Raw genomic sequence first — 21,160 nt, 5'->3', positions numbered from 1 at the left:
CTTTGAGTTAATGAGGTACACACTGCTCGCACAGCAGCAGAAAACTCTGCCACCAACGAGGGGACATTTGAATTTGGCTGGAAGGTCCGCTTTTTATGATGTTGAAAGATTGTTCGCGGTCCCTGTTGGCCAGAAACATGCTGATGAGAGAGTGGAGGCCTTTTCATCTGTGTGCTATAACCATTACCTGAAATAGCTGGCTGTAAATCATAATTTGAGCAGTTGCGGGAAAAGCCCGTTTGTTCCCTGACAGCAGAAAGAAAGACGGCATTACAATAATGAAAAATGTGCTTTATTCGAAAGTCTTGTGCTTATTGTAAACGGCTAATGTTGACTCAGATCAACTAAGCTATAAAGAAGGCTTTTCTAATCCTCACAAAATGTAATTCATGTTTGATAGCTGTCGTCTCCGGGAGTGTAAAAACAAAAAAAATCCTTTAATTGTTTTTGGGGGGGTTTTGGATGAATTTGATGTTAAAGTCTATTTTTTCCCACTTTATGCTCAAATGAAATGAGTGTTTTGGTTTTTGGGTTTTTTTGCAGGGAAAATGTCAAATATACGTGCAGTCAGGAAGATGCAACAGCTGAATAACTTGGTTGCCATGGTTACAGAGCTCGCCAGGCCAGGATACACCATCGTGGATTTCTGCAGCGGAACGGTACGAGTATTCATCCATCAGTCCGGCTCAGCATGCATATTTATCACTATACCTGACCACGGCTGCATTCGATAGATGCTCCATTAGGGACCAGCTGAAAGGAACCAGCCCTCACTCCCTCGCGTTTTTCTTCCCTTTTTAAACGCCTTTTGTTGCTGGCCGGTGCGCACAAGCAGACTGGTAATTGTGCTAATGAAAATGCAGGCTCGGAGCAGTGGCGCAGCACGGGTCAGGGCTGGAAAGGGAGACACTAATCATAACTCTGTCGATGCCCTCTTTGATGTGTGCTGTTTTCTTTTCATGCGTTTTCATATTTTTATTCTTTGTGCTCTTTCTCAGGGCCACGTAGGGATTGTTCTTGCTCACACACTTCCAGACTGCCAGGTAACATGTATGAAGATGTTGTGTGTGTGTGTGTGTGTGTGTGTGTCTGTGTGTTAGCTGCGTGTTAAGTAGAGTTCGTGAGTGGTATGTGGTGACTTTTGGCAGGCATTTTTAAAAATGTTAGGGATGGGAATCGATTCCGATTCCATTATAAATATCACTTATCAATTTGACTCCTTATCGATTCTCTGTTATCGATTCTCATTAGGATCTCGTTAGGATTATAATTAAAACAACAACAACGTGCAGTTTTGATGGTGCTAATTTTATCACATGCAGCAAATGATCCTATCGAAATACAGGACACACTCGAGTCGCTGCTTGATGACATTCATTTAATTTCGCCTCAGTCATTTTACTCTCCTGTTAATATTAATCTCAATTTTAGTTACATTTTAATGATATAGTGCCAAATAATAACAACAGTTGCCTCAAGGCACTTTATATTGTAAGGTAAAGATCCTACAGTAGTAGAGAAAACCCGAACAATCAGACAACGCCTTATGAGCAAGCACTTTATGACAGTGTGAAGAAAAAACTCCAGCAGGACCAGGCTCAGGGAGGAGCAGCCATCCACCATGACCGGTTTGGGGGGAGGGGAGGAAGACACGTCAAAAGACACAAGATCAACCAGCTAACCCCTCAGGCAGCTGCCCAGCTGGGAAACCGCTGGGCTGGCTGTGTGCACTGGGGGCTACTGAGCCTTTGGAGCCCATATGGGCCTGACGAGTGCAAAGCTTTCCAGAAGCTCCAGAAGAAGTCAACTAGCACATGCAGCAGGGAAAGACCCGGTCCTGAGTGGACCACTTCCCTGCCTTAATGAAAAGGCTAGCTAAACATCTGCGAGACTCTGATCCAGCCTCTAAGACAAGCAGAATAGCAATTCCGAGGAATTGAACTACTGAAAGAAGCAAAAGCGGGTACTTTACAAGAACCCCCTCCCGCTTCTCCATTCCCATCCCTCTCTGTTATTATGTGTTATTATTCCTAATAATTAAATGCATCTCCATGAAATGCTTTAGTTTTTCACAAAGCATATGGTTTGTTTAAGAATTTTTAATATTTGTGATGTGTTTTAATATTGTTAAGGATATGTAGACGGATAAGTTTAAATGCATTTGTGCTTGTTTCAGGTTTTTTTAAAAAGAAGCAGCTACTCACAGTGGGGATTTTTCTGTCATTGCTTAAGGTCATCCTCATAGAGAACAAAGAAGAGTCCTTGGTCAGGGCTCAGAGTCGCAGTGCTGAGCTCGGTCTGAAAAATATCGGCTTCATTCAGGCCAATCTGGATTACTTCACTGGACCTTTTCACATCGGGGTGAGCATAGCAAGTTACAAAAATCGTTTTTGCACAATTTGTTTCATTTATTTGCATGATGATCTAAAGAGTACAGTACTGTAGACCAGCGGTCCCCAACCTTTAATGCCCGACATTATTTTCACGGACCGGCCTTTAAGGTGTCGCGGATAAATACAACAAAATAAAACCAGTACCGGTGCCGAAAAAAAGAAGATTTATTCATAACACACGTGAAAAGACCCAGGAAAACCGAGTTAACGATAAAAACGATAACAAAATAACGCTGAAAACCAATAAAAACCCTGAAAACCATACATTTCACACCTGAGCCTCAACTCTCGCGGCCCGGTACCAAACGACTCACGGACCGGTACCGGGCCGAGGCCCGGGGGTTGGGGACCGCTGCTGTAGACAGTGTGGTTAACACTTCAGATTCCCAGTGTGTGAAAAACAGAAACCAAAAATGCAGCAAGCGCATGTGATGTCAAATCTATTTGTCATGGTAAAAGTCACTAAATTACACCAGAGCCATGAAATTAAACCCATTAAGAGCAATTATTATATTATCTGTTCTGCAGTTTTATTGTATTGTAAATTGTAATTACTGTAATATTGCAATCACAGTATCATGAATCATAATGGGGTTTTTCAAAATACCTCTTAAAGCTAATTGTTTTTCTCACAGCTTAGCTTTCTAAGAGAATCTTAAAAATGTGGAGAATTTAATCAGTAATAACATTTGGGATAGAAACTTTTCTCTTATAGAAATATAAATAATCAGTGCACAGATAATTGTCCCACTGCTTCTCTTGTTGCACTATCCTGCAAAGGAAATGTGATATTCTGTCTTTGACTGAATTAAAAATTCAAACATTTTAATTATGCAATAACTGACAGAACTGTAGCATCAAAACAATTGTTGTTATCTGGCTTTTTGACAAAATGTGCATACGTACAGTGCTGTGCAAAAGTCTTGAGCCAGTCCTCACGTTAATATGTTTTCCTTCCACTGAGCCTGACGTTTTTGTAATTTTTTAAAAGTGGTCTTGAGCAATAACTCCCCAGGATTTTTGAAGGTCTTTCAAACTTTTTTTGGTGACACTGGCTGCTGTTCACTCATTTTTAGTCCACTCTTTGTATCTGATCATTTTCAGCTAAATGTATTTTTTTCTGGAAGGCCAAAAAAACAACTCTCTGCAGCAGATGAACAGTATCTAAAAGCGATGTCCTTAAAAAATGAGGTGAAAAAAATGCAGCATTGACCTGATACAAGACCTTAAAGATGCATCTGGCCTGTAGGTTCATCCATTTACTATTGACTAAAGGCTCATCAGAAATGGTCTCAAGGAAGGGAAACAGGGAGGAAAGGCTGAGGTATGGAACAAAAGGGAGCCAGCATCCATAGAAGAGCTACTCCCAATTAGAGATTATTTAAAGAAATTAGAAGAAGCCTGCCTACTAAGACAGTTCAGACTGTGTTGAAGAATTAAAATGGTAATACCAAATACTGACGTTCTTTTTATTGAATTGTGCACGCTCTTTTTTGTCTTATTTTACTGTATTTCCATGTATGTTTACATGTGCTGCACTCACTTCCCACTTTCCTATCTAAATATAGAGAAATGAGGGGTAGCTCAAGACTTTTGCACAGTACTGTACATTGACAGGGGTACGACCTGACCTTTTCTGTGGAAGAGAGTGTATTAGTTCTCTACTGATGGACTGAAATTGAAACATAAGGATTAACGCTGCATAAACAAAGTGCGATTTTCCACTTTGCCACAATCACCTCTTCGCTTTAAGGTGTCTGATCGCTGTATTTTTATCGCATCACATTGAGAAATGTGTCATTCATCTCTTCACTGAGCTTGAAAATGTCAACTTGAAGTTATTTTTGTTAGAGCAACCAAAATAACTGTTCATTTCCTGAAGTGGAGCTTTTAATCAGAACAGGGTACGTTGGTGCTCCCTGATTATCAGGAAGCCAAAAGGTAGTTTCATCCAGGAAATTTAGGACTTTGAGTTTAGAGATCTCTTCAGTGAGGACTGGTAATTTCTTGCTTTTCTTTCTTTGTTCTCATTTTCTGTATCCAACAATGCTTTTCATTTGCTTTATACTCTGAGTTTCACAGAAGGAATCATGTTTGGAAGGGAAAGTATAATCATTGGAAAGTGTTTTCTGCCAATTCAATTTAATTTATGTTTCTTGTACAAGAATCTTGACTGGCAATATCTCCTTTTGAATTCCTAATGGACACTGCATTTCTCCAACTTGTGTTTAAGCCTAAAGATTAAACACAGTAAATGTTTTAAGTAAAACTAAATATTTAACTGGCTGTCAAACTTTATGCTAAATGGGGTTAAAACAAACAAAAAAAATCATTACTGAGGAGGACTCTCCACCAAAACCCTTGTCAGTCCTGTTTAACACCCACCTCCATCTGCAGAGCTCTTGACTTCTCGATGCGATAATTATCAATTTAGCGCAAATAGGTACTTAGCTGTGGACGTGCACTGGATGTCTGAATTTTTCAAACAAGCGGAACAAAAGCACACAAGTTAAAACTTTTCTTCTTCTTGCCTTATTTAGGCTCTCTGAGCAGCCTGAGCTAGATCAGTGATCTGTCTTACTCTTCTGTGTTAAAGCTCTGTGGTCACAGCTGTCAGAAAAACCAGCTGTTCTTGTAGCCTCACATTAACTTCCACCGAGACAAATAGAAAAATATACGTACCTCCTGTAATTAGAAGTAGCTTTTGTTCCAGCATCCTCACTCCACTGAGACTCGTTCCACTTGGCAAGAAACAAACAGCACAGATTATTCATCTGCTCGATATCTGAGTGTCTTTTGCAGGGTAGCCTGAATCTTTCCTCACACACACACGCACAGATTCATTTCACCTGATGCATTAATTTACAATATATTTATGTATAGAACAATTTTTATGCTTGTAATTTTCTGCCCCGCTTGAGTTTCTTACTGTGGCTAAGCTTCTTCCTGTATAACAAAGCAATTACTACCTGTTGGAGCCACATATCACATCAGTTTTAATCCTGCTATGTATAATACATGGTCCCATTTTTAGGCACACTCACTTAATCAGGCTAATTAAGTTGAGGTGTCCCTGATGTTAGTCAGTGTCTGCTCACTTTATGGCCTCGGTGTTAAACTTAAACCAACCTCTGTATGACGTGTCTTATCAGACGTTCTTCAGTCTACAGACTATAGAGGCATGAAAAGTTGTGGAGCTTGAAGCAGGTTTTAATTTTATTGGATGCAAGTCCGTTATTGGTTCTGCTAAAGAGTCTGATTGTTTGCAGTTGATTCTTTCATTTGCCTCTATGTTTGCATGTAGAAAAATGCACTAGCTGGTCTTACTTTGGGCTTCATGTAAAAAATCAGTATTGATTAAGTGCCAAGTGTCTTTATCTGGTGCAGCTCTAATACTAATGGTGTATTAGGACTATTTTCTACTCTCCTTATAGTCTTGGTTGTTTTCAAAAGAGTGAGTTAAGATTGAGTTTGATCACCTCAGGTAAAAGGCATCATTACATCCACCTTTGAGAGGAAAACAACTCTTTGGTTCGGTGTAATCATACTTAATATAGGTTGGTCGACACATCTAAGCATTCATTTGTCCACATGTAATAAAATTAGTGAAACAGACAAACCTGAGCATTTAAAAGTGCACCGTATTGAGAAAAAGTTCCCAAAACTATTGCACAGGCTTGCAGCACAATTTTGCAAATGCGTATGATGTTGATTAAGTATTAATTAGCTGTATTGCAGGAACTTGCTCTGTCTCAGGCCCAGATAGACCTGGAGAGGGATACAATTACTGGAATAAGAGTGAATAATGAAACCTCGTTATTTCTGTGATGCGATTGTTGAGAGAATAATGCAGCCAGAAACAGCTTTCTCTCTCCAGAAATGATAGCTCAGTATGAACATAGTTTTACTTGTGCGCATTAATTTAGGGTTTCTTCTTCCAGACTGTGTCTTGAGGCAAAGCTCAGCAGGATATGCATGTAATTCGGTAGGACTGTGAGATTTAAATTGGCCTCGTGTTCATTTTCACCTTTCATTATGCATTTCTAATCAGCTGCACTCAGAATGTGAACATGTTAAGTTGGGTCCATGCTTTGTCAATACCACAGTTATAAAGCAGAGATGACTGTGTCATCAGAACTTGTAAATACAGCATTAGCTACGAAGACATATCACAATGTGTTTCATTCCAGTTGTGTGTTTTTTATGTAATTGATTGGCTTTGTGTTTGCGGTAAATGGAGGCTAAAGGTTATAAAATGTAATTAGGATTTAATACAGCATGACTAATGTACAGCATTAAGAAGCTAGGAATGAGTGATAGTGTTATTTTGGTAATTATTTTTGCCTTAGATGTGAGGAGGTGTAACATCGTGTAATTTCTGATAGCAACCCTTCCTCCTAATCATCAGTCTAAAACATGCTGTTAAGAAAAGCATAAAGCTTTTTCCCTGACGGCATGAATAAAATGGAAGATTAGCTGTCAAATGGATACAAGGTAATGGACGTAATTGAAGTTATTCTTTTAAATCGCAGAGTCTCATTTAACGGGTTCACGTTTAAATCGATACAGATCTTAATGGGCGTGAATCTTTTTTTAATCAAACACGCAAAAGTTCAGTTTCTAGGAAAACGTAAAGCCGCTGTAAGAAATATACCCTCCGTTCAAAACCTTCACTGACCTTATGGGTGGGTGGAGGTTTGGCTCAGAGCGTCTGTATGTTCTGCTCTTTGTGTGTGGTGGTGCCAACAGTTCTGGCTCAATTCTGTCCTGATCAGCTCTGACCTTCTGCTTTGTGGCACTGCTGTCAAGGCAACATGCAGTTAATTCAGACTCACAGACGCCAAGTGACAACTTCTTGGAAAACACAAATAGACTTTGGAGCTCGCTGCTTGAGTCGAATGGGGTTCATTCCAGAGAGTTCAGGAGCTATTGGGACATCAGGCTGTTTAAAAAGGATTTTATTTGGGCCATTAACATGGCATGTGGTTTGTCACTGTACATATGAGAGGAAGTTATGTCACGTCTGGATATTAAACTCGTTGTCCTTGAGAAATCATAATGCATTTTTGCAGATGGACAGGGCCAGGAATGATGGATATTGGGTCTCTTAGTACCATTCTGCAATCCAATATATAACCACACCATTACTAATGCATAGCTAGGTGTTCATCACCACGCACAGTTTACCCTGTCAATAGGAATCCTGATGCATCCGTGCCTGCACTCTAAACGCACTGATATATTTTGTTTGCTGCTACTCCCGGCGTCTGCACCTTTGAGAGCATAGATTTATTTAATAGCAGGGGCCATTATGAAGTAATCAATGGAATTGAGTGCATGCTCTCAGTTTTGGTTTTTGCTGTTGGAAATCTGAGGGTTTCAAGATCATTTTGTTGGTGAAAGTAACACTTTTTTGTGTTTTCTTTCTTTTTCTGTTCTAATGCAGGTCGCCCTTCATGCATGTGGCGTTGCAACAGATATGGTAATGGAGCATTGCATCCAGGCCGGAGCCGCCTTTGCTATTAGTCCTTGCTGCTACGGCTTCATCCAGAATGCTGTGAAGTTCAGCTTCCCCAAGAGGTGTGTGATCCAGTGTCACGTCTGTGGGTTACTGCTTTTAAAAATGTCGTTCTAACCATGATGTTTTCTTGTTAGATAGATGTTGCTTCCCTTCGTTCCTGTTCCCTCGCCTTTCAGTCTTTATGAGTCACTTTCTCCATTAGTTTCTCATCTCGTCGTCACTCACAAACACACAGTCTATATCTCTTAACTACATTCTGTTTGCCTCCTTTGACTGCTCATAACCATTTGCCAATTCGGGGCAGCAGCATCGCATCACCTTCTCGAGATGGTCCGCCAGTCACAGTGTGTTGTTATGTGAACTGAGAATTTGGTTCTTAATTTAGACACTGGAAGGAATGTGTCAGACAGATAGGCTGGCTGGAAAATTTAGAACGAAATGTCAGCGACGACTTTATTATGTGGCGTACGAGGAAATTAACCATTTAATCCAAACGTCTGGTGATCATGCAAGCCGTGACACGGTGCTGTTTGAATACAGATGGAAAACAGGGTGGAGGGAGACGCTGTTGATTCTGTTGCTATGCTCACTAATGGTACATAAGATGCAGCAGTTTGCTACTAAAACAACTTTTGGTGACTGATTGCTGCAAAACAAGGCTGTTACGCAGAGTTGCTGTTGTAGCAACAAGTCTGGTCACCAGCAAGTGAAGCTGGAGATTTTATTTGTTTTGTTGTTAGGCCAAGTCTGTTCAAGTCTTCAGGTTGGCGAAATTATAGTGTAGAGTGTTTACAGATCCTATCATTTGCTCTTCTGCTTTATTCGTTGTCCAGTGTCCATCCGCTTTAAATCTTGTTTAAACGTTGCACGATAAATCATCAGATTTGTTTGTAGCTACTCTAAAATGGCAAGCAAACAAGAAAAAATTATGCCGTGTGACCTAGAGTTATATTACAGCTATCAGGATATCAGATTTTCAGGTGCTCAGCTGGAGCTCAGTTACCTCCTGCTTTACATGCAAAGTCTTTCTTGCCCTTAATGCACTCTTCAGTGTTCTATAGCACAGCGGTCTCCAACCTTTTTTGCGTCACGGACCGGTTTATGCCCGACAATATTTTCATGGACCTGCCTTTAAGGTGTCGCGGATAAATACAACAAAATAAAACCAGTACCGGTACCGAAAAAAAGAAGATTTATTCATAACACACGTGAAAAGACCAAGGAAAACCGAGTTAACGATAAAAACGATAAAAACGATAACAAAATAACGCTGAAAACCAATAAAAACCCTGAAAACCATACATTTCACACCTGAGCCTCAACTCTCGCGGCCCGGTACCAAACGACTCACGGACCGGTACCGGTCCAAGGCCCGGGGGTTGGGGACCGCTGCTATAGTGAGTAAGGCTTCCTTGATACAGCCTCAAAACCATGTGTGATATTTCAAGGAAATGTGCAATAATGATATTTCTGATGATATTAATTAAATACTGAACAGTGTTTTATTGGTGATTGTAGCTTGCAGGCAGCATTTATTGACGCAAACAAAATGAAGGGCATTTGCTGTCCTTCTTTTCCAGTGAGCTGCTTTCATTGATGACACACTGTGTCAGTCGATTGATATAAGGGGCTACAAGACGGAGCATTATAGCATAATATGTCTCTGTAAAGCACTTTGAATCACCTTGTTGTTGAATTGTGCTATACAAATAAACTTGCCTTGCCTTGCCTTGCCTTGCCATAATAGTAATAGTAATGTGTTTTTGTTGGAAGTTTTAAGTTAAAGTGTAAGATAAGTGCATTACTATTGAGCTTTACCATGAAATAATAATATAATGTAATATAACCTTTGAAATCTTCTGAAACCTGCAAAATATTGTTACATAATAAAATTTAAATAGAGACATATTTTATTAAGTTGAGTTTCCTAAACCTGCCTAATCCTGTACCTTCATGTAACTGCATCAAGGACTTCCAGCCACTGTTTTCTCTTCTTGAGTCATTTTTTGTAACATTTAGTTTGCACATCGTCAGCTGCTAGCATCTCCTCCTTCTGTGTTTTTGTACCCTGCTTGTGCTTGACATTGTATTTATGACTGAAGTGGTGAAACGAGTTTGTTGTTTCCACTTTTAGCGGGCGCAGCAGTTCTTTATTGGGCGTTTGACAAGCTGCTCTCGCTCTTTTTTTTTTTTTTTTTTAATATATCAAGTAAAATTGTATTCCAGTGTTATCTTGGATGGTATTGTCTGATGACGGCACGGCCGTGTTCCATAGCAACATAGCATTTCGTCCTGCGTGTTGTTGTGTCACTTTATATTTTGAAGAGAATCGTACAAGAATCACAGGCTGCCAACCGAGTGTTGTCTCCGTGTTTACTGTGATTCACACGAAGCTTCTTCAAGTCTCTCAATTCATTATAACACTCTTTCTTAAAATAGCTTTCATGTGAGAGATGAGCAGCATATTCTCATGTAGGTTTTCATTAACGTAACCTCTTGTATCCAGGAATGCCGACTGATAATGCCACAGAAGACTGTAAATACGCAGGTTTTCCATTTTGCTTTTATCTCACGCACAAAGATGCACAGACAGGAGTAGGCAGGAGATGCGGCGCACATACTTGTAGATGGTATCACCATTAGTGATATGAAAGGAAATGTAGCAATGGATCATAAGGCAAGGTAGAACAAGTCTGCAAGAAAAATACAATCAGTGTGGTTTTTAAAATATTTACAAAACATTTTATGCTTGATTTATGGGGAAGAAAACTCATTAAATCTTAATAGGCACTCTAAATGTTTTGATTTTTATCATATGTAAATGTAAGTACTTGGAAAGCACAGTTCCTCCTTTTAAATAATCTGTTGGATATTGCTAATTATTTTGTAAGTATTGCTATCATGATTATTTTGCAGTAAACTTTGATTTTAGACCACTTGTTAAAGTTTTTAGGTTGCTCTCTTATGCACTGTTTAGCAGCACAATTACATGCTTTTCCCACGCTCTCCTGCCAAGAAAGATGCTTCATTTTGTAAAACTGACTCTACATGTCAGTCTTTAAATTGACTGTTCTTGTTCTCCACTTCCTCCCCAATGTAAGTTGGGATATGCACATAACAATGTGGAAAGTCCAATATTTTAGATGTTTTTAATCGTCACTAACCAAATGAAGATATTTGCACGACGTTGCTGTTGTTGGGCTTTAAGGAATTTGCACTGATGTAGAGCAACGATTAAACGGTTGACTCCTGCTATGTGATTTTCAGTGTACGACATAAATATTTTACATTTTTCACATTTCCCGTGACATTTCAACCCTCCCAAGTCCTCATAAAATATTAAAGAATGACACTAAAAATGACTTTGCAGCTGTGATAGATAACAAGAAGCTTTGTTTCTGCGGGGTATAAATGTGAGGAGGACGAGCCCACCTGACTCTGTCAATCTTCATCTTGCTACTTTTAGAGTTTTGCCCTCAGGTCGTGTTCCAGGTACTCGTGGATATTTTGCAGGTGAAGACATTCCAAGCAGTCTGTGGGTTTATGAGCTGTGAAGCTCTAAACTGCCCGTTTCATTAAGGCCATGAAAGTTTGTGCTAAACTTTTCTCCATGTGACCGCACTGGCCCCTAACCCTTGAACTGTTTCATGTTGATTTTTAATTAGCATGAAGCAAACCAAACCATGTTTAACCATCTCAAACAAACTTTACTCCCATGTCAAAACAAAAGTAATGAAAGTCCTTCTTTCCCTGCTTTGGAGATTATGCACATGGGTTTTGTTTGGTTTAGGACTTTGATTTTGTTGCATATTCATCTTGTTTGTATAGAACTTTTCCATTACTTTTTTTCTCTCAGCAAACTTTTTTGTGTTTTCTTTTTTATTTACTTTTTTTTTCTTTTTACAGCAAAATGTTCCAGGAGACTCTGACATCTAAGGTATGCTTTTAAATATGATTAATTCTCTTTATTGTGTTTAATACAGATTACAGGTTTACAGCAACTTTTTACAAGGAAAGTGTCACATGCAGGTCAATACATGTGAAAAGCAAGGACTCTGTGCACGTATTACACCGTGTCCTTATTTATATAAGAAAAAACAAACCCAAAATGAAAGAAGCAGTAGATTAAAAATTAAGTAGCTTCTTTAGAGCGTTGCTTTGGTTCATTGGGTTTTGCGGTGCTCTCTTAAGATCGTTTCATCAACCACAGGGTTTCAGTCAAGTTCAAATCTGAACTTGTGATTCTTTCCTTTTGCAGTCATTCTGTTGCACATTTGCGGCTGTGTTTGGGATCATTGTCCTGTTACTTGACCCATTTTCGGCCAAGCGTTAACTGTTGGACAGATGACCTCACGTTTGACTCTGAAATACTTTGGTAAACAGAGGAGTTCGTGTTTGACTCAATGACCGCAAGGTGCCAAGGTCCTGTGGCGAAGCTAAGCCATGCTGCCATGTTTTCCTTCAGAGATAAGAGGCTTTCTCCTGACTATAAGACTACAAACAGCCATACTGTTTGTAGTCTTTCTAAATCTGTCATGAGCCTTAACGTAACACGCTAACCGAGATCTGCAGAGTCTGAGATCTAGCTCTTGGCCATCTTTACAAGCTTTGTGGGGGGAAAAGAAACATTATACGGTCTAACCTTTAGAGGGAATTTGCAGGGACATCTGCTCCTGGGAAGTGGCATTAATAAAAAATATTTTTAAATAAAATCTATTTGTGTATTCATGATTGAGATTACATTTAGGAGCAACTCGCTAGCAACTACTAGCAACTTTCAGATGACTAATTTTAAACTGTTGCAGTATTAAATATGGAAAAAAGTCTTTGAGGACAAGACTCAGTAGGTTAGGGTAGAATTTAACAAATAATTTCCTATATTATCTTCAAATGGTTCATACTTTAGGAGCAAAAAAACAAGCCAAATTATTGTGAGTTGGCTCAGTTTTTGTCATAGCTCATTTACATATAGTGCATTAATGTACACTTACTGTGTGTACAGCTTTAAAAGGTTTGACTTTTATCCACCCAGTCTAAAGGCAACAAAAATCTAACAACTCTTCCAATTCATTCATAAAACTGGATGAAAATCTTTATTTTATCAGAAACTTAGAAGAACTGATGAGATCTCTGCGCTTATCAGTGTCTCGCAAACAAAGATTCCCAAGTCACTTCCCTTATCACTCGGCACAGACACGCCACTGTGCTCCGGGAGGGCCTATCCCGCGATGATATATGGGACCTGTCAGGGCCCCTGGGGAAAATCTGTGCAGGAGAAGCTGCAGGTCCTAACCATAGCAACCTCAAGAGTTGACATGTCACAACATTGGACCACCTTTAACTTCTTTGTGCGCTACAAGAATCAGATTTTTTTTTTTTTTTTTTTTACATGGCCCAAGAGGCACAAAACATAGTATTATACTTAGAAGACACTGAGCAATTACAGTGTTACGTGATACTGAGTTCAGATTTTTCCAAAAAGCTGAGTGAGAGGAAAAAAACACACAATAAGGAAGACACTAAGCATGCAGCCACCCAGCAGGAGAAATCTATATTCTGTTTATACCAGCAGGCATATTATCCTCCACTTTAAACCTGAGCTCCAAATCTCCTCGGCCTCCCTCCTTGGTTTTCCTTTCGACAAACATGTTTGGCATTTGTTATTTATTTGGGCTCAAGGTAGGGAACCCCACTGCTTTCTGTTTCTTTGCCCCTCCGCACCAGACATCCCAGGCAATGTCCCAGACAAGAGTCACAGAAATAAAAGCTGCGTTCGCTCGTTTTACAGCAGAACCAGAGTTGTTCTTTCCAAACTACAGTAGTTAAACAGAATGACAGCACAATGACAAATAGTGTATCACTGGAATAAAGGGCTAATGGTGAGAGATATTGGTGCTCACACGAGCTTTAAGCACCTGTTCCATGGCCTTGCATTCAGCGCCGACCCCGCAGAGTGAAGAATAGAACCAATTAAAGTGGAGGCAAGTTTCAGCTGACTTAACGCTCTCATGAATCACTTGTTCCATGAACCATAAGGTAGAAACTAGAATTACTGCCTCACGGCTGCGGTATATGGTTCTGCAAACCAGTCAGGGTGGTTTGCTGCGATTGCAGACTTGACCTTTGAACTTTTACATATAAGATTTCATCAGTTCTGACTGTTATCCTGTGGTACATACATACGTAATAATGTATCATTTTCATCATAAATGCCGTGTATGATTGTTTGAGTTATAGTCGAAGCTTTGTGAGGTCACGGTAACCTTAACTGTTGACTGCCAAAATATTATCAATTCATCTGAACAAATGAACATAAGTGCTCAATTTGAAGACATTTTTTTTAATTCATCCAAGGGAAATCTTTCACAAAGTGTAAAGTTTGTACCGCTTCTTAACTGCAGCCACTTTGAGAATAATTGGATTTTTCTTAAAGCACATTTATATATTTACAAAGATACTTTAATGTTATATTACTCTGATCGTTATCCGGCTTTGGAAATCCCAAACAAATCACCTCCATTGTGTAATATATAGTGTGCCATGTTGTGTAGTACATTGTGTGCTCAGAGCTGCATACACAGAAATTTTAAGCCATGCGATACTCAAGTGAGAATGTTTTTGACCCCACTGCTGTAAGCAAGGGAGAAAAAGGATGAATCGATACAAATAAGCTACAATGGTATTAGTTAAACTTTTATACATTTTCAGATATACTTGATCTTAACGCAGTGATGAACGGATCACTTGCACCACATCCACGTAACAATAAGTGAGCAGTAACTGTACTCGTTTTTTGTCTTTGTTTCAGGAACACATGATCCTCTGTCGCTTCGCAGACCAGACGGCTGTCCAGCTTCCGCCAGACAGGAGACTCATTGGTGCTGTTTGCAATCTTCTCTTTAGACCTGAGCTATTATTTATGTTCAGTCCTTTATTACTTTTTTAGGCTAAACATTCTTAGCAGTATCTGGTAACTGCTGCACATAGAGACACAGCATCGAGTATCATTATCAAAACTAATTTAAAATCAAATCATCAGTATTTGCTGGGACCACACTTTGCCTTTGAAACAGCTCCAATGTTCCTGAATATTTCTTTCGACATTACTTTGTTCAAATTATTTTGTCATTGCGCTGCTGCAGAATGAATATGTAAACTAGCTGGAACCAGTCTGACGCCTCCATGATGATACTGACTGATGAAGTCCAGTGTGATGGACACAAGCACCTTTTCATTGTAATATCCTTTGACATACTTTCTTCATACACTTACACTGTTCGGTAGCCCCACTGCTGCGGGTTCCTTAAAAAGTCTAGACTTTCAAGATGTGAGAAACATGTTAGAGCAGAGATTTGTACAGAGTGACAAAACAGCTGCGGCGAACAGCTGCTAGATCAGTGTTGTCAGATTCAGAGGGAAATGTTTTGTCAGAACCCCTACAGGCCCCTGCTGAAGCTTCACTCTACAGGGTTTCATTATGTTGAGGACTCTCTTCGCCCTGATAGCTCTCCAGTTTATCAAAGCTTCCGAGAAGGCTCCCCAAAGTCTCGTCAGCGTGAAGCCTTTTCATATGTACCTGACACCACCTGTCACACTAGTTTCTTCTCTATATCAGTTAACAGGGCTCAACCTCTCCCACTAACATTTTCTAACTATGTGTGATCTCGTCCCTCTTGAGCTTGCTGGTAAGACTTCGCCCGTCAAAGCAACACGGCGGAGCAAAGCTCACGTGTAGTGTGTCTGCCACCTGCTTCCACACACTGCTAAATTACATTTGAAGTTTGTGTTTTTAAGGAAATCCTAACAGATGAGGCTGGATAATCCATGTATATGAATTACTGTCTTCTGACACACAATATTGAAAATATGCAGAAATGGTATATAAAGCAGTACAGCTTTAGAGCAATAAAGACCTTAATGATGGGGGATTTGCTGATTTTCGCCTGACATGTAATAAGTTATAAGAAGAACCAACATACAGCCTTCGTATAGTGTTGAGCCTCTATGTGTTGCCAGAAGTACAAGATGTTTGATTCTCTAGTTGGAGGCATTGAATGTCGTTGGTCCCCAAATAAGTCTTCTGGTGGTTGGATGGTGATGGTCACACATCTATGGATGTTTAATCAGGTTGAGATCTGGTGACTGGGATATGATTGACTTCATCCTTATGCTCATCAGACACATCGGTGATCCCTCCTGCTTCCTGGATGGAGACATTTGATCCTGGAGGAATCAAATGTCTTTATGCAAATGTTTCCTCAAAAACATAAAGAGACTCTTATGTCAAAGTAAAAGAGCCAATCTGTTATGTTTTTATTGCCTAAATTTTAAGTGATTAGTTATCTAATTAGCAACACAGTCATAATAACACAAATGGAGCGCAAAAGTCTGTTTAAAGTCCAGTAGAATCCAGTCTGTGGCGTGAGCGGTGAAATGATTCATGCCACCACCATTAATGTTTAAATGCAGACTTTTACCATTTCAAATGGGAAATCTTCACTTTGTGTGCTTAATTTCTTTTTTTCTGTGTGTGTTTATGTTCATATAACATTAAGGGAGGAACATTTGTGTGGAAAAAAAAATCAAACTAATAGATTAAGTGTTGCTTTTGACAAACTGTTGTGAAACTGTGTGGGGTCATCGCTCACACACAAAACTCTGACTGTGCCCACGGAAAAGTTTCTGTCCTGTTAGGAGCAGCAAGTTGGAACGAAGTTGCCAAAGTTCTTGCTGCAGTGTGCAGTGAACTTACAACCTTATTGCCTTTGAAAAAGTTACTCCTAATACAGGAACCATACCTGCCACCACTTGCAGTCAATTGCCATCTCTCGGTGCATAGAGGTGGCAATAAGACGAAGACAGTCTACTATTAGTTTGCATTAGAATTGGGTCAAATTGGCACTGTGATATACTCCTGAAAATCTGCAGTCTATATAGACATAGATTCATATTAGTCTCTTACATCCTCAGAGGTGTGAAACAGGAAATTTTGCAATGTCACAGGTGCTCAGCAACCTTGCTTTTATTAGAGCAATACAAAATACAGTCATTCTGCAACCAGGTGAGTCGAGTCCTGTATTGCAGATGAGCTGTGCTTATCACATTGATTGCAGCGTGTAGGCAGTCTCTATACATTTATAAATTAGACAGCAATTGGTCACCAAATGTGAAAGATTCAGTGCAACGACTGATTCTTTTTTCCCACCCAGTTGCAGGGGGGTTGCCAGCCTGGTTTTCCTCTGTGACTGATCCATCTGGGAGATGAGATAAAATGACATGTTTCAGTCAGTGCGTGGACTGAGGGGGCAGCGTTAATATCTAGTATAGTATAAATAAAAAGATTTTAAATATTGTTTTTTTACACATTAGTCACTTTAGGTAAAAGTATTTTAGTGTCTGATTATAGAACAATAATAATAATATTTCGATCCTTTTTTTTTCCTTCTGCAGGTAAACAGTGTATGGGCTTGGTAGACTTGGACCGGTCATGGGCAGCAGAGACTCATGGGTATTCGGTTCAAGTAATGACTATGGAGCCCGAAAGCTGCTCACCAAAGAACAACATGCTGGTGGGAAGGCTGCTGCAGAAGAGAGGACTGGAAGTCACCGCTGGCCAACTGGAAGAGGCAGTGCATAATTAACACTCGATTCTCTGGAGTACAGCAGAGTGTCTTTAGCATTGTAAGGGTTTGATAAACTATCCGGCTTCTGGCTGTATCACGAGTGTTTTTTAAACCACCCTCAACAATTTACTTTATTTATTTTTTTACAAGCTCAGCCTTAACTGCAGAAAATACATGTTTATTATTTCTGTACTGTCAAAGGTCATCTGGCTTTGTGGCTCAAGAGTTGGGAGTTCGCCTTGTATTCGGAAGGTTGCCGGTTCAAGCCCCGGCTTGGACAGTCTCGGTCGTTGTGTCCTTGGGCAAGACACTTCACCCGTTGCCTACTGGTGGTGGTCAGAGGGCCCGGTGCCGCCAGTGTTCGGCAGCCTCAGCTCTGTCAGTGCGCCCCAGGGTGGCTGTGGCTACAATGTAGCTTGCCATCACCAGTGTGTGAATGGGTGGATGACTGGATATGTAAAGCGCTTTGGGGTCCTTAGGCTAAAGCGCTATACAAATACAGGCCATTTACCATCTTTTAAAGTTTCTTTCAGGCTAAACGTTAAAGCAACCATGCCATTCCCGGGAGTTACACACTTTAGTTGATCATCTGCTCAAGCTTCTCCCCAACTGCAATGCTATGTTTTTGTCTTTGCCTAAACTGCGTGACTCAAGCTGTCAGCGCACACAGACGCAGCAGGACTTGGCACACCCATATTGTGAATGAAGTATGACATACGTCCTCATGCTGTTTTCGCAAATAGTCTGTATACAGCCTTCTGGGATAGCGCTCAGTAGTCAGCTACTTCTGATTAACACAAGAAATTCAGTGCTAACAGCTCGTGTGCATTTAAAGACGAGGTGAGGAATCGCCTCGCTGTCATCTCACCTACGTTTCTTCTGTCGTTTTCTTTTTTCTTGCGAGAGACAATCAGAGGTGGATTTAAACTCGAGTCACATCGGGTAATATACAGTGTCGCATTTTTCATGGTTCTACAGAGGAACCTGATTATTCCTCATAAAAAAGCAATGCGAGTATGGTATGCATTCTGGAATACTTTCAGCAGTAATGAATATTTTATGAAGCTGGTGAAAAGGTCAGCGCGCTTGATTAGACGCACGGTGTTCAGTGCCTCATAACTGGAAATCACACAGCGCGCTCCGTATTTCCAGTCCCGGTTACTGTAGTCACAGTGAGGCACCTTAAGCTCTCAGTCTTGCATCTGAAACTATTCGTGTGTTTCTCTGGGAAAAAAAGACGAAAAAAAATCCAGTGTTGTCACCTTTGACAGTCTGATGCAGCTGCTTGAGAAATCTGGGGAGGTAGCCAAGGAGCCAGTTTTTCCCACTCCCACTGAAGGGATAGATGTGAGAGAGATGCAGGCCTCGCAGACGTCAGGCTCATCTGAATTCAGTCAGCAGAGTCAATCTATCCCGAGGTAAATGGCCACAGACACAGCTCCTTCCGAGGATCGGAATTATTTCAGAAGTCTACTCCCTGTTCATGCTTGTGGCAAGTGCACATTACAGAAATTCATATACATACAAAAGAGGGGAACAGTGGCACTACTTAAAGTGTGCATCGGAAGGAGAATGCAGAGGGTGAAGGCAGTTGGCTTAGAGTAAACATCAGAACAGTAACAGTGGATTCTTTGCTTAGATAAAACAGATGAGCTGTTATTGGCTCATTTTCATCTAAATGCAGAGATGTTCTTTTCTAACGATTCACCTCCTGAAACCTTTCTGCAAATGCATTGCAGAGTCGCTCACATATTTAGCTTAATGCATTTTTTATTTGCGTAATTAGAGGGCTGACCTCGATACAAAAGTCAACTACATGCGAGTTTCTCCAATGTACAATAACCTGTGACTACACAGACGCTGTATGCATAGTTTATTGCTATTTAATCTGTTTTCTTTATGTAGTTGCTCATAATGAGATTTAGAGCATAATTTTATACTTAAATTGGGATCTGAATTTTAACCATTGGGTGATGATTTTTATTTTATTTATTTTTTGGGGGGGGGCAAAATCCTCTTCCAGGAAATGATGGAGCTGGAGTTGTTTTGCTAACTTCACCTTATTAGTTAATTAAAAATTCTGCTCATTTCTTGCGTTTTTGCCAACAGTTTTCCATTTCATTATGCTGCAGAGTTTGTGGCTGGTTGCCCACAACAGCTCACTGCTCCATATTTGGGTACACTCTCTGTTGGTGTCAATTATCCTCTTTGACAAACACTGACCTTGTTTATGTGTCTTGGGTTAACACAGCAGCCACTCATAACGAGTCCATGTGAAAGGTACAAAGGGATTTTTCCTACGTCCTCTGTGATCTTAAATATCTCACTCTCTCTTTTTTATATTTTACCTGTGTGAACTATAAAATGTGTTTTTCGGTTGACTTGCATAATTTTCTAATAAACAGCACTGAGTTTAATTATTGGTGTCCACAGTACTGGCAGTTAATTATGTATAGTATTTCCTTTTTGGTCGCCTGGTAGGGCTCAGCTGCTGTTATTTTGCACACCCTAATAATCCTGTAATGTATTCTCTTGTGCTTCGCGTGCTACTTGTCACATTGTCACCTAGGATTTCCATGCTTGCTTTCAGGTTCAGCATTTATTTTCTACTTTGTATCTGTCGTGGCACAGCCTGTTTAAAATGCAACAATGACTCACTCTCCCCAGGAGCTTGTTTAAAGACCGAGTTCACCCAAATCACACAGATAGATGTCTTCTTTTTTCTTTTGGGGGGGGTGTTCAGATACCCCTGACAGTTGCAGTAAATTAAGATTAATCGGTCGCTTTAATATAATTTCTGGAATATGTCGACACCTAGAGGTTTGTTTGTTTTTTGTTCAGTGATTTTAAACAAACAACGAAATTAGGTAAATCTTTACTTTAAAGGATGCTGATTGCTGTGAAGTGTCCTGCTTGGTTTGCACCATTCGTAGCATGTTGTCCATATAGTGCAGTGGTCCCTAACCCCCGGGCCATGGACCGGTACTGCTCCGTTAGTCGTTTGGTACCGGGCTGCGAGAGTGGAGGCTCGAGAGTGAAACTGATGGTTCTCAGGGTTTTTATCTGTTTTTAACATTATGTTTCCCTGGGTCTTTTCCCGTGTGCTATGAATAAATCTTTGTTTTTTGGTACCGGTACTGGTTTTATTAAAGGCTGGTCCGTGAAAATATTGTCGGACATAAACCGGTCCGTGGCACAAAAAAGGTTGGGGACCGCTGTTATAGTTGGAGATTCATTCCTCTTGAAATGAACAACTGCGTCTTAGATCCAAATCTGGAGCTACAATACTGTGCAAAAGTATTGAGTCAACTCTCATTTCTTTATGTTTTGCTAGGAAAGTGGGAAATGGGGCAGGGACTTCAGGAATAGTTCTCCTGGCTTCTTGAAAGACATTCAAAGCTGTTATTGGATGTTGGCTGCCTTTTTGTTCTGATTTCTGTCAAGATGATCCCAGAGTGATTCAGTCGAGGTCTGGGCTCTGGGGAGGCCAGTTTATAACTGACCATGTTTCATTGTTTGTTTATTTTCTATCCAGGTATACTTTTACTGCTTTGATGGTGTGTTTGGGATCATTATCATGCTTAAAAATGAAGCTCTCGTCAATGAGACGCTTTCCAGATGGT

General features: G+C 40.2%; 1 protein-coding gene across 3 annotated transcripts in view; it reads left to right on the top strand.

The window, feature by feature from the left end:
* The window catches only part of gstcd (glutathione S-transferase, C-terminal domain containing), a 52,465-nt gene extending 31,631 nt beyond the window's left edge, over positions 1–20,834 (top strand). For all 3 annotated transcript variants that reach the window (XM_085276697.1, XM_085276696.1, XM_085276695.1), the window contains exons 7-13: positions 544–659; positions 999–1,043; positions 2,233–2,361; positions 7,840–7,973; positions 11,821–11,851; positions 14,723–14,792; positions 17,365–20,834. In XM_085276697.1, the coding sequence (XP_085132823.1) occupies positions 544–659; positions 999–1,043; positions 2,233–2,361; positions 7,840–7,973; positions 11,821–11,851; positions 14,723–14,792; positions 17,365–17,555 (716 nt within the window). In that variant the 3' untranslated portion in view covers positions 17,556–20,834. The remainder of the gene's footprint in view (positions 1–543; positions 660–998; positions 1,044–2,232; positions 2,362–7,839; positions 7,974–11,820; positions 11,852–14,722; positions 14,793–17,364) is intronic.
* Positions 20,835–21,160: the final 326 nt, after the last annotated feature.

The sequence above is a fragment of the Mchenga conophoros genome, linkage group LG6, assembly GCF_057382185.1.
Source record: "Mchenga conophoros isolate Kocher_MC1m ecotype Shallow Benthic linkage group LG6, M_conophoros_male_GT1.1, whole genome shotgun sequence".
NCBI classification, from domain to species: Eukaryota; Metazoa; Chordata; class Actinopteri; order Cichliformes; family Cichlidae; genus Mchenga; species Mchenga conophoros.
This window is presented reverse-complemented; position numbering and strand designations above follow the sequence as displayed.